Below are 13,949 nucleotides of genomic sequence, written 5' to 3'. Positions count from 1 at the left end.
TGCTGCCACCTCTGTAGAATACTCCCATGCACAACATAGTGATTCCTGCATACTCACTGCATTGGGAAAAGTAGGTCTATAATGCAGCGGTGTTATATTGAGCATAGGGATAGTGCTGGCACACGGCATGCTGCAGCATCGCATATCATACATGCTACTGGTACGTGCTACTGCAGTATTGGCCTGCAAAGTAAGTTAGCAGCCATGCAGGTGCCATCACTGGCCAATTACCTGCACTTCACAGTCCTGCAGCTGTACTTCGTTGATCCAGGATGTGTCGGGCGGAGGAAGATCTCGAGGCAGCAGGAAGTCCACCTTTCTGCGATCCAGGACGCGCAGCTTCTTGTTGTACTGAACACAGCAGATGGGTACAAGTATGCACCGATCGGCGAAACCACCCACAGCACACGGTGTGCAAAGACAAGCACGATTACACACTCTGCTCTGTACAGTCTTGACAGCACCAAGGACACAGTCAGTGATCGAACAGCATTCCCACAGACAAAGCCACAGTATGCACCTCATACACGTGTCATGTGCATTCACTGCCATAGCTCCATTGTCATCACTTTCACTAAGCTGTAGCTGGTGTAACAGAACAGAAGAGGCACTAGGCACAAAGACAACTGACCAACGGTGAGGGTGTGCTTTACCAATCTCATACCTTTGCATAGTTCCATCGCTGGATGAAATGCCGTGCAAGGTCCGCTGCAACCGGGCCTAGTACGCACATGTGAACGTCATGCCACGGCAGTCGGGGTACCTCTTTCCTAGAAATGAGATCTGAGAATGTGCACAAACAAGCACCAGCGTGCGGCGGTAACACACATACAATAAGGTTGCACATTACACTAATTTTGTCCATCAAGGGTGCATCATTGCCTGCTAACAGCTAGCTTCCAAACACGTATTCTATCACAGTGAGTAGCACTACAGCATGCAGAGCAGCATGCAGTGCTAATATTAGCGCCAGGCTTTGGAGTTTCTCTACAAGTGCAGGCGTTTGACTTTCCCTGTGAATTTCTGCAGAACACGAGTGCACTAGACACTACGCTCAGTCATGTAGTAGTCATGAGTGGTAATAACAGCAACACCAACAACAGCTGCAGTAGCATATTCTTCTGATATAAGAAATACCAGTGTATAAGCTACCCCCCCCCCCCCCCAAGCCACTCTCTCTTGGAGGCAAGCTGGCCGTCTACTATCAAGATTGTCCGTTTGGTTTGTACCTGACTCCACGTTCGGGTATACCCTGTAAGGCGTATTTCATGCCACATTTTACATTTTTTTTCATGGCACGGCCTTTACTCCGGGAATATGTTGACTGCTGCTACGCGGCTGCATGGCAAGTGGGCCCATTATTCATCACTGCAACAAACAAAGGGCAAGCAGCAGCTTTCGGCCTGTTTATCAATGAAGAAACTCCATCTACTAGTACTATATTTACTTGCCAGTATCTACACTGACTTGGGAGTTATGTCGATGGTGTGGTGAGGTCAGCCAGAGAGAGCATGTGCTGGTGGAGATGGAATGGCTTCACTGCAACAAACAAGTCTTACCAATGAAGGGTTGGTGTACTTGTTCAAAATCTCTGACCAGCGGATTGGAGTAGTCCTGACCAGGAAACAAGTGATAATGACAGCATGCCTCGCCAGGCGGGCATATCTCACACACCGGGTTACCGTCATCCTCCTCTCCGGCGGGCTCCGTTAGCTCGTCCACCGACATGCCGCGCTGCACGGCTGGCTTGGTGGAGGCGCTGAATGGCACGTCGTTGCCGCTGTCTAGAGACGTGTTGGTGCGCACCAGCCAGCCGAGCTGCCGGGCCCGGGACCATGCTTTGGCCATGCGGCCACGCCGCTTGCGCGGAGATCCCGGCTCTTGATCTGGTGCCGCCACCGCCAACCCGGCATGGATTTCCTCGCCGTCATCATCACCATCTGCACCGGCAGCCTCACTTCTCTCGTTGATCACTGCCTCCACACCGTCCAGGGTGGACATTGCCACGCCATCACTCTCATCGTTCCCTCGACGCACCCGTCTGCGTGGCAAGTCGGTCAGCACATGCTGCGGATTGTCCCACCGACCATAGCAGAGATCCAGCCCTACAGGCACGTAATCACAGAGGAAAGAAGGCCGAACAGAGATGCACTGGTAGAATGTACCCATAGTTCCCACAGCTACCTATGGTGATGACTACTATAGGAGTCAGGGGAATGTTATACCAACAACAGCAACACATGACAAGGGAAGACAGAATTGATGCAACTCTCACCAGGTAATGTTTGGATAAGAGAGAAAAAGTCATAAGGGGAAGGGGGAGAGGAGGGGAGGAAACGAGGCCTGAGGGAATGGTAAGGGAGGGGAGGGAAAGAGGAGGGAAAGAGGAGGGGAAGGGGAGAGGGAGAAGGAGAGGAGAGGAGGGAAAGGGAAGGGGAAAGGCGGGAGGTGAACAACAACAAAAACGGAGCAGCAGCGACTTGAAGGTAGCACAGGTCATTTGTAACACACACGACTTACCACCAACAAAGGAAATGCACTGGTCAATGGACACCACCTTCTCGTGATGTCCCCAGTAATAGATGCCTTGTCTGCGATGGTCGGGATGTCGCAGTACCTATAACCAAAATAGTAGCACATTCACACAAATAGGATATTGGTATTGGGGATACTTTTTTCTCTTCGAAGTGCATCTAGGAAGGTGTGATCTTTGGAACATCGCTTGCAACCACTCAGCACGGGTTGCACTGGAGAGGCTCTGCCTATGGGTGAAGTTATGTTAGCGGATGTGTACATGGTGCGTGTCCTCCAGAGCTCACAGGTTGAGGGGACTAGGGTAGAGAGTGAATGAGAGATAGAGAGTAAGGGACCATCGCAAAAGTTCGCAGAAGCCCCTGAAACGAAGAGCATACGTTTGGGGGGGAGGGAGTCGGTGCGAAAATCGCAAACCGGGCTTCAATTCAAAAAAGTATTGAAGACATAATAAAGGAGCTGTAGGATTAGCGTGCCATCACAGCCGGCGTAGATCGCTTGTCAGGACGCGTAGTCCATTCATGCAACTGCGCGTAGCTGGCTGCCTGTACACTGTGTGTAGTCTAGTACCAAGAGTCCATAAAACGCGTGGTTTATGGACTCTTGCTAGTACTAGTACTAGCAGGGGTTCATAATCATAGGGTTTATGAACCCCTGCTGTGTAGTATATTATAATAATTATTATGTGTGAGCATCCAAGTGAAAAAATGAAGCCCATATTGTGACTGTCGTTTCGTTTGAGGGGGGAGGGAGGGGGGTCAGGCCCGAAACTCACGGTCTTCGTTTCGGGGGCTTCTGCGAACTTTTGCGATGGTCCCTAAGAAACGGTCCAAGAGCGGCAAGCACTGAAAAAAGCAGTGTCGGTGGCTTACCGTCACATTGCGATGCAGTCCCATCAGTCGGTTGTACGTGTGCAGGCTCTGGATTCCCAGTGCTTGTGGAATCTCCTTGTAGATGAGAATCGAAATCTTTACACCGGCTTCCTAGGCACAGCATGTTAACATAATAAGATCATGGCTTAGAGAGGATAAACGGGCAAGAGGATAACGTGTGCAGGCTCTGGATTCCCAGTGCTTGCGGAATCTCCTTGTAGATGAGAATCGAAATCTTTACACCGGCTTCCTAGGCACAGCATGTTAACATAATAAGATCATGGCTTAGAGAGGATAAACGGGCAAGAGGATAACCTTTGTTTCTAAAGTTTTGTTTCAGTCATGCTGCTTCTAATCCCCAAAGTTGCTTACAATGATTGCGATGAGCACTATTCAATGGAGTCAGAGACAAACGTAAACTCGCTCTAAGTTATACCAAAACATAATCCCCCCCCCCCTCCCCCCTGAACTGCAGCCCACTTTAACAGAGGTGAAATGATATGTCTACCATTTTGCATTTTTAGACATGCAGCCGGGTACAAGCAGCAAGCACTGCTTCCCAGAGGTTGGGCGTTTTTGAGTTTTAGAACACAAGATATTCGATGTTGACCAAACTCACGGCTTTGCGCTTCAGCAGATTGTCCAGGCGCCACTTCTCCATGTGAGCGATGTGCCGCTTCAGATACAGCTCTGGGCTCAGCCTGTCAAGAAGTATGGGACATGACACCTGCAGGTCATCATACCTACTACTGTACATGTACCTCTGATGTATCACGATCAGTTCAGTATTTTAAAAAGCAGATAATAATAATAATAATAATAATAATAATAATATTAACTGGTTTGAGGGAAAGAGACAAACGGGAAAAATCTGAAGAAAAAATTGACTGTCACCACCAGGACTCGAACCAGGGACCCTCGCTTGTAGCCAGCGATGCTCTAACCACTGAGCTATGGTGTAGTCGTCATCCCAGCAGAGACCGTTCAACATTTTCTTCAGACTTCGTAACTCACACTTCCTGTGAATCCACACAGGCGGGTGGGACGCAGCCCTCACTGTAACCCACACACTTCACGTACAAACTAGCACGTGGGGAGCCCCAAGTCATAAAATATTAACTGGAATAATAATAATACTAATATATGGATACGAGTTAAGAGTAACTCTCCATCACTGTAACATGATACTATATACAGTCAGAAAGTGCAATAACTAGGCACAAAACTGACAGAGTACTGAAACATTCGACGTCCTGACACCTAGCTTCAACACATCTCCTACACATCTCCACTTTCTGACTGTATATAGTATCATGTTACAGTGATGGAGAGTTACTCTTAACTCGTATCCATATGTCCTTTTCTCTTCCACATTTATTTATGGCTCAATAATAATAATAATAATAATAATAATAATAATAATAATAATAATAATAATAATAATAATAATAATAATAAACCCCCCTCGGGGACGGTTCAGCTTTTTGGAGCTCTGGTAGCCATCCGCCTCTGAGCGCGCTACCCGCTCCAATTCCTTTGAGTTTACCCTCATCCCTTTACTAGTAGCCGTTTCATCATTTTTGTGAAGTAGGTCTCAGCAAAGAGAAGGTCTAGTCTTGTTTTTTAGTGAACTGGTGTATGCCACCTCGCAGGAAATGGTCTGGTTCCGACAACCGTATTGCCTTGGAGTGCCATTTTCTGGCTGTATGGCCACAGAAGGCGGGTCACCGGAAGCGTCAACTTGACCTATGGATACAGCGTCGACCGGATGATATTATCTCGGAGCAGAACTTGGCTGGTCAAATTTCGCTAATTATCAAAAAATACCTTACATCGGTGGAGCAGGAGGAGATAGCCCGTCAGTTGGTGCAGCGTGGCGAGTTGCCTGTTGAGTTCATGACGCGCTTTGGCTGTGTGGTCCAGTTGCCTGCTACGACTAGTCAAGGTCCTGAATCTGTCAGTGCGTCTTCCACCGGCGCTGTTTCCCTGGATTCGGCTGCTGGGTTACCTGATGGTCCTGGGGCCTGTTTCACTGACACTGACAGCGAACCGCCAGCCTCTCTTGCACGTGATCATGTAGAATATTCCGCCTGCACCGATTCCGTTGACTCTGGTCCCAGTGTGCTAGTAAACGATGGCCTTGACACGTGCGCCGGCGTTCCACCGAGCTTACTCCGTGTGTTTGCTGCTGGGCCTCTGCCTTCATGTACTGAGTACTCCAGCACTGCGGGTGATGATGCATCATGTATTGAATCTGTCTATGCACACTCTGTGGGTAGTCCAGTGGCCTGCGTGCGTCCACAGGCTGTTTATGGCCTGGCAGGACCTCAGCCACCTGTGGAGGGCGACTTTGCTCCCAGTGGATCAACGCCTACTGTGGATGGACCAGCTGTTGGAGTGCCTGAAACAGAGCAAAGTCACTGCACAAGGGAGACGCCTTGTTCGCCTTGTAGTAATTCCAACCCTGATAAGCTTGGAGGCATTCTAACCAATCTCAGTGAATCTGGTATTCTGGGCCCTGGTGGTTTGAGTATGGATCTGGAGTGGTCAATCAGGCACCTCTGCATCAATCGCAAAATAACCACACCTGGTGACGTTGCCAGACCTCTGAGCGGTGTTTTAGTTGGAGTACAGAGCTTGCAGTTGACAGGTCGGCCAAGACTCACTGTCCCCAGAAAGGTCCCTAGCCGTGCACTTTCCAGCAATGTTGCCTTGGTCAACGGTGGCATGAGACTGTTCCTGTTGGGTTTACCCCTGCCTCTGTCTTTGGAATTCGCCAATCAGCTCACCTATGCAGCGGCGGTGCTGGTCTTGGTGGTGTCTGGTGTTGCACCTTGCCGTTTGAGTGGTGGTGATCATGGGAGGGAGACTGCGCCAGGCTGGTTGTTGCGGATACAACGCAAAATTGAGAATGTGAGGAAAGACGTGTCGCGCCTCACAAGTTTCATCCAAGCTGGAAACCCAAGATTGTTCACCAGATATCCTGTCAAGAGCAGTGATGAGGCCGCGGCTCTACTCGAAAGCAAGAAAATGGAGCTGCTGGCGCTTTCCGCCAGAATCAGACGGTATAAGGATAACATCAAGAGAAAACAACAGAATCAGGTATTCAGAGAGAACGAGCGCCAGTTCTACCGCTCTCTGGGGACACAGGAGGCTGACTGCAGTGACCAGACTCGGCCTGGTATGGGGGCGTTGCATGATTTTTGGTCAGGCATCTGGTCCGAGCCATTTGCGGTGAGCAGACATGGATGGATTGAACGGGAGGCTCTTGCCTATCAAGATGTCCAGCCACAAGAGGATGCAGTCATAACGCCGGAGTTGTTCCAACTGGCAGTTGGAAGGATGCCTCACTGGCGTGCTGCTGGGCCTGACAACATCAGACCATTCTGGTTGAAGAAGTTTAGTGCACTGCATCCTGCCTTGCTTCGCATATTCCAGCAGCTGTTGGATTCGGAAGTCGTGCCATCGCCCTGGTTCTCCCTTGGTGCAACCGTACTCCTACCGAAGAAAGGTGATCTGTCGAAACCCCAGAACTGGAGACCTATAACCTGCCTGCCTTCTATGTATAAACTTTTCACATCTGTAGTATCGGAGCTTATGTGGTCTCACATCACCGCTAACAGTCTGCTGGCCCCGGAACAGGTCGGATGTGCACGTGGCCGAGGAGGATGCACAGATCAGTTGTTGATCAACAACATGATTATTGAAGATGCCAAATGCCACCAGCGCTCCCTCAGTATGGCATGGCTAGACTTCCGAAAGGCCTTCGATAGCCTTTCCCAAGAGTGGATCTGGGAAATTGCTACCATCTACAAGTTCGATCCTAGGATCATCCGCACACTCCAAACGCTGTCGGAGCAATGGAGCACACAACTGTGCCTTAGCAGCGGTGTCAGCGAGCCAATATCCATCCGACGGGGTATCTTCCAGGGTGATTCTCTGTCTCCCCTGCTATTCTGCATCGGTCTCAACCCAATCTCAAACGAATTAGCAAGAAGCGGCATAGGATATCGTTGTGGACCCACGCGTGATTCCCTGTTGTCGCATCTATGGTACATGGATGACGTCAAGCTATTTGCCGCTAGCAGTACTGGACTGGACTCCTTGATCAACATTGTGGAGTGCGTTGGTGGGGCGGTTGGCATGCAACTATCTCCCACTAAGTGCTCGAAGATTGTCTGCCCGGCCGCTAAGCCAACCCAGGATGCAGAGCCTTCGTCAACCTTGCTAACAGAGTCGATCATTCATCCTCTGCAAGATGGCGCGGCGTACCTCTACCTTGGCCTGCGGGAATTCCTGGGAATCGAGGCTGGTGAAGTTAAACAATCTGCCATCGCTGAGTTCCGTCGCCGTCTTCGCTTGATCACGGATGCTTCACTATGTGCACCAAACCTCATCAGAGCAATCAACACCTACGTTCTGCCAGTGGTGTCCTATGGCCTTGGCACAGTCGTTCCTTGGACCGCGGATGAGCTCCGCTCGCTGGACAGGACAGTGAGGAAGGCTCTGACTGCTAGCAGGGCCCACCACCCACGTGCCTCAATCCGTCGCCTATATCTACCGCGGAGTGAGGGAGGTCGTGGCCTAGTATGCATCGTAGATCTCCATGACCGTACTTGCATCCGGCTCGCTCAGTACCTGAAGGATCGGGAAGATGTCCCTGCCCTGGCCGCTGTTCTCCAGCACCATGAATCACGTCCCTCTAGAAAATCAATACCAAAGCTGGCAAATACTGTCCTGCAGCGCCTTCGCCTGACGAGCCTGGACACCGCTAACAAAGAGACTGTTAAACAGGCCCTCAATGACAACCGCCGCCGTGAACTTCGAGCGATGCCTCTTCATGGTCGCTATTGGGCGCGTGTTGATGGTATCCTGGACATGCAGCTCTCGTTTTCCTGTTTCAGATCCCAGACAATGCGTCCTGAAACGGAAGGCTTTCTCATTGCTTGCCAGGATCAGGTGATTGCCACGAGAAACAATATGCGCCATATCCACAAGAGGCATGATGTCGTGGACCTCTGTCGTGTATGTGGTGCGCCCGGAGAAAATATGGACCACATCATCGCCTGCTGTCCAGCCCTGGCACGGACTGCATACATTGCCCGGCATAACTTTGTGGTCCAGGCCCTGCATCGTGCGCTGTGTAAGCAGCATGGGTTACCCAGCAGTAAGCAGCTGGTGCAGGTCACAAGTTCTGCCAGTTGCAAGCTGATGTGGGAGATTTCCATTCCCACAGATCGAGTAATAAAAGCGAACAGACCAGACCTGGTGCTGGTTCTGGATGATCGGGCACTGCTCTTGGACGTCAGTGTCCCATTGGACCACAGGGTCAATGAGAAGGTGCAGGAGAAGATCAGCAAATACCTGCCCTTGGCAGCAGAGCTGAGGAGGATCTGGAACAAAAAGATAACTATTGTTCCAGTTATCATTGGTGCTCTGGGTGGTGTGTCAGGAACGAGCCGCAGCCACATCTTAAGCCTTGGGCTCCACGCGTCCGTGATCCAGCGGCTGCAGCAATGTGCTATTCTGGGCACCCTGAGAATTGTGCGGTCGGTGACTGGTCATGGATGGGAGAGTGGCATGGTCGGAACGGTCGGTTGACCTTATGTTAGCCTGCCCGTAATGTCTCGTTGTGTCTCAGTCTGTGTGTTTTATGATTGTGGTGCATCATGTGCTGTGTGACGAGCCGAGAGGCGTGAATTTCTGCCATATGCCCCCAGTCATGTATTGTCTTTCTCTGCATATGCCGTTTTATCTCGTCTGAGTTTGTCTTGCTTGGAGTGTCCCATGTGCAGCATGCTTGGTGTTTACTACTTGAGTAGTTCTGTTATACATGACTGTGATTTTTTGTGAGTATCGAAGTTGGTATACTTGAATTTTCTCTCATGAAGTTTATCAAAATTTGGTTCAGGATTTTCTTTTATCTTCATTGATTGGTGCTTCACCCTTGGGTCATATGGATCCCGGTGCTGTGCTTCATGCCTCCTTTCAAGCTTTCTTTTTCTGCTTTGGGAGTGAATAAAGTCGTCATAATGAGAGAGAGAGAACGATTAAACGAAGACTGGAACGAACAAAGCCAATGGAAAAAATATTATGGAGATGCGATTCCGTTGGAAAATGTGCATCCCACCGCCTCCAAACTACTGTTTGAATTATTTATCGTGGAGGCACACTTTCGTACTGAGCCGCCGTGGCTTGGTATGTCGATGCACATTTTCTAACGGAATCGCATCTCCATAATATTTTTTCCATTGGCTTTGTTCGTTCCAGTCTTCGTTTAATCGTTCTCTCTCTCTCATTGCGTCTCGGACTCATTGTTCAAGGGAAAGAAAACGTTTGATAGAAAAAGTGTCTACTGAATTGTGTGGATTTGCGTCGTTGCATGCGAATACGTATTACGAAACTGTTTTTCCCACCGCCTCCAAACTACTGTTTGAATTATTTATCGTGGAGGCACACTTTCGTACTGAGCCGCCGTGGCTTGGTATGTCGATGCACATTTTCTAACGGAATCGCATCTCCATAATATTTTTTCCATTGGCTTTGTTCGTTCCAGTCTTCGTTTAATCGTTCTCTCTCTCTCATTGCGTCTCGGACTCATTGTTAAAGGGAAAGAAAACGTTTGATAGAAAAAGTGTCTACTGAATTGTGTGGATTTGCGTCGTTGCATGCGAATACGTATTACGAAACTGTTTTTCCCACCGCCTCCAAACTACTGTTTGAATAATAATAATAATAATAATAATATCTTTATTAGGATGCCCCAGAGGCTTGTCGCTTATCAAGGGGTTCACCGCTTTGAAGGATGTACATGTACATGTATGAGCTAAAGTGAAAGTAGATCCAGTACATTATTGTAGCTCTTGCATTATACCTCCATTCTCCTTGTCCCTCCCTTATCAACCCTAGAAGAAAGAAAGAAAAAAAACATTGAAGACTAGCATTAAAGCTGCTAGTACTCTGAAAGAAATGCTAACAACATGATCGGCAGTCTAGTTTCACGTACCACCATCCAGCAATAAAGATCTCATAGCGAGCTGAGTTGATAGCATCGGCCACGGTACTGTAGTAGTCCTCTGCATCCACAAACCTGTCACACAGAGCAGTAGAAAACAAAACCAAAGCTATAGTGGTGGCAAATGAAATCCGACCCCTGATTGTTTTGTGCTCGAGTACAGCACCGATTCCAGCGGTCTCTTTTTGGTAGTGTTACACGCGCGTGCTGGGTCTTTGCAATGTGAGTGCACCGAGTTGGGGTCAGATTTCAGTTGCCATCACTGTAGGATGGGCATGGACATGCAGAGGCATGTGGAGGACACAGACTGTCCCGGGTGGCATGCCGCATACAATGACTGTACTGTCGAAGCGCACCAGCCCCATGAAGTAGCACACCAGCCACATGCAGTAGCGCACCAGCCACATGCAGTAGCACACCAACACACGATGAGTCTGCTGTTTTCTAATCCCGTTTGAAAGATGAGTGTGCAGCTACGCCACAGAAATCAAATTCGTCTTGAAGTATAACTTTCACACATGGAATGAGAGAGGCCTCACCTGAATGTGTAGTGCTCCTGGAAATCTAGGATATCCTAGTCTAGGCATGCTGCAGAAATGTAGCAATACATGCCAGCCCCCCCCCAGTCCTCACCCCAGACATACCAGAGTGCCTTGCTGTTCTCCCGCACGGGTGCAAACGAGTCGTAACGCTGCTGCCTTGTCCAGATGTCGCCGGGGCCGCGGCGCATCTTCTCAATTGCTATGAACCACTCCCTGCAAGATCAAACAGCCGGTGGTCAATAGGATGAGAAGAATCAGAATCGACTGTAATGGGGAAGATAGTGAACTGATAATGCACTCGTTGACTGGCTTGCCTGCCATCAATACAGGCCGATGCCTGCGTGCAACGTCAAGACACATTCAAAGTGAACTAGCTCTATTTGGTTACAGATGGATCCCAAGTGGAAAAGGCAGGCTGCTTTACCAATAATTATATAGTCTTTGGTTGAAACCACAGCAACCACAGCACACAGTGTAGGAAACTGTCACTCAATCCAGTGCATTGCATGACGCTGACTCACCGTGCCTGTCTTTCACTCCAGCTCTGAATTAGAAGATCTCTGCAGTGCACAAACAATGTAGACATGACATGACAGAGATACACACACCAACATAGACATAATGACAGAGATACACACACTAACATAGACATAATGACAGAGATACACACACCAACATAGACATAATGACAGAGATACACACACCAACATAGACATACAGTTTGAAAACTCTGCACCATGTGCAGATAAGAACAAATATGCATGCACTTTGGCCTAGTATCAATACGTTTGAAGGAAGGAGAATACATCACAACAAACTACAACTTAGCCATCTATAGGCTGGTTACACTCCTATCATTACGTGACTGAACTGAGCTGCTCCGCGGTATTGATATGGAGAGACCCGGTTGAATAACACTGGTAACACTGGTCGCTAGATCACCACACAGTAACACGCTCTTAGAACATCAGAGTACAGGTCTACCCTCATTAGTACGGCATTGGGTACAAGACAGGTCTACCCTCATTAGTACGGCATTGGGTACAAGACAGGTCTACCCTCATTAGTACGGCATTGGGTACAAGACAGGTCTACCCTCATTAGTACGGCATTGGGTACAAGACAAACCTCATAATAGTAGACAACGATCAAAAATCACCTGGCGCCTGAAGCGCACACGAACACGTCCGGATAGTAGATAATACTCGTATATATAAGACAAACAATTTGAAACCCCCGGGGTTATCTACTAACGAGGGTAGACCTATGGTACGCGTTTGGCTGACCTGGACAGGTTGTGTATTTGAATGCCGTGACGTATGCCAGCAGCCGGCGCCAGGAGCATAGCAGTGAACTCCTTGTCCATGAGCATCACACCGCTCACACGTCCAGTCTGTTGTCTGTTGGACGCAATCACGGCAAAACACCAGCAACATAACCCAAGACAGGTAACTGCGTGCAGTTTGCATAATGCCGCCGCCGGCAATGGCTTGCAAACATACCATAGTGTACAGCTAGCGGCATCAGATTCTAGTCTTCACACAACCATCACCAGGGGGCGTCGGAAGGTATTTTAGAGTGCTACGGTCATCCACCTGAAGTAAAAATTACTCGCAGGGTTGGGGTGACTTCTCTGAAAAATTTCAAAATTTAGAGCCCAAATCAGTGCTTTTCATTGATTCGGGGGTAGCTGGGGCAAAGAGTGGTACGGTCAATACCGTCGTGACCGTAGCGTGTCCGACGCCCCCGACCATCACTATAGACTGTTGGACTGTTCCTCCTGACCTGGGCACTGCCGGGCCTTCTGTTTTGACCACACATACGTACAGTTCACCGATCATGGACATAACGTTAAGTGATGGCCATCATCATTGGCCACGTTGAACTGTAAACTGCTCCCATCAACTCACAAGCAGCCAGCCACCTACATGTAGGCCGCACACCGTTTTATATGTTTTCCAAAGGAGCGATTATTTCTTATCACGTATACAGCATTCTGTGCAGAGCACTTGTATTACAATGATACCTTTTTAAGTGTGTATGCAACAAAACTGCCTGCTCAAAGCATCCATACTGTGACCATTGTGGTGTCAGATAGAGTTTATTCACAACTAGCAAGGAGGACAACAAACGAAGAACAACATTCCAAGCAGTGTGCGAACACAAAAGGGAAGTGTGTACGAACACCAAGGAAAGTGTGTACGAGCGCATATGGAAGCAGGAGCTCTAGGCGGGTGCATACGGGGTGCGGGAGCTGCACCATATACGGAAGTATGCCATATACATCATGCCCCTCCTAAGATAAAAACGTACAAGTGTTTATCTAATCAACAAAAAATAATGTGAAAATTGCATGTGCGTAGCAAATGACATGTCGCGGAGCAGCAGCAACTTCCAACAGACTTGTAAAAGGGATAATTGCAAAAATTATATACATGAAGGTTTTCAACTGCGAAACAATGGGAATGACAATTGAATAGGTACAATGGACATCAACAACTGAACAGAGTGAGTGTTAATTGTACGATTGTCCACGCGTTGAAATAATGTTAAAGGGGAAATTCTGTCGCCGGGGACGTTGGCTTGTTCGAGGTGGTACCTGAACAGTTGACTGTGGCGACGACTGAGTCACAGGGACTGCTTGTGGTGCAGCGTCGGGTACGGGAGACGATGCAGGCATGGCTGTTGAAGCTGGAGTAGGAGGACGGTACGGGCGGAGGTAGCGACGGTTGCGCCAATATACGCGTCCACTCATTAGCTTGACGTAGTAGTCGCGGTGGTCACCGATAGCCACGACAACGCCGCGGGAAGACCACCGTTTTGTCTTCGGGTGCTGAATGTCAACGTGCGTCCCGATAGACAAGTGGGGAAGCTCTCGGTGAGGCTGACTGGGAGCCTGGTTTACTCGATCAACATCATCCATGTCAGATGCGGTGTCTTGCCAGTGGGAGTCGAACTGGCTCCATTGGGCGAGAACGAAGGAGACGA

The 13,949-nt window shown here is 49.0% G+C and overlaps 1 protein-coding gene across 2 annotated transcripts in view; it reads right to left on the bottom strand.

Annotated features, from left to right (window-relative positions):
* LOC135804759 (phospholipase D2-like) overlaps nt 1-13,949 on the bottom strand; it is a 34,672-nt gene that overhangs the window by 9,480 nt on the left and 11,243 nt on the right. Inside the window, exons 9-18 of one of the 2 annotated variants that reach the window (XM_065318713.1) lie at nt 12,248-12,361; nt 11,483-11,521; nt 11,064-11,174; nt 10,411-10,494; nt 4,024-4,105; nt 3,405-3,515; nt 2,521-2,617; nt 1,560-2,105; nt 665-783; nt 232-351 (exon numbers count right to left, since the gene is read on the bottom strand). In XM_065318713.1, coding sequence (XP_065174785.1) covers nt 232-351; nt 665-783; nt 1,560-2,105; nt 2,521-2,617; nt 3,405-3,515; nt 4,024-4,105; nt 10,411-10,494; nt 11,064-11,174; nt 11,483-11,521; nt 12,248-12,361 — 1,423 coding nt within the window. The remainder of the gene's footprint in view (nt 1-231; nt 352-664; nt 784-1,559; nt 2,106-2,520; nt 2,618-3,404; nt 3,516-4,023; nt 4,106-10,410; nt 10,495-11,063; nt 11,175-11,482; nt 11,522-12,247; nt 12,362-13,949) is intronic. The other variant, XM_065318714.1, reaches the window with a different exon arrangement.

The sequence above is a fragment of the Sycon ciliatum genome, chromosome 1 (genome assembly GCF_964019385.1).
Source record: "Sycon ciliatum chromosome 1, ocSycCili1.1, whole genome shotgun sequence".
Classification (NCBI taxonomy): Eukaryota; Metazoa; Porifera; class Calcarea; order Leucosolenida; family Sycettidae; genus Sycon; species Sycon ciliatum.
Note: the sequence above shows the minus strand (reverse complement) of the source record. Positions and strands in the feature narration are given on the sequence as shown.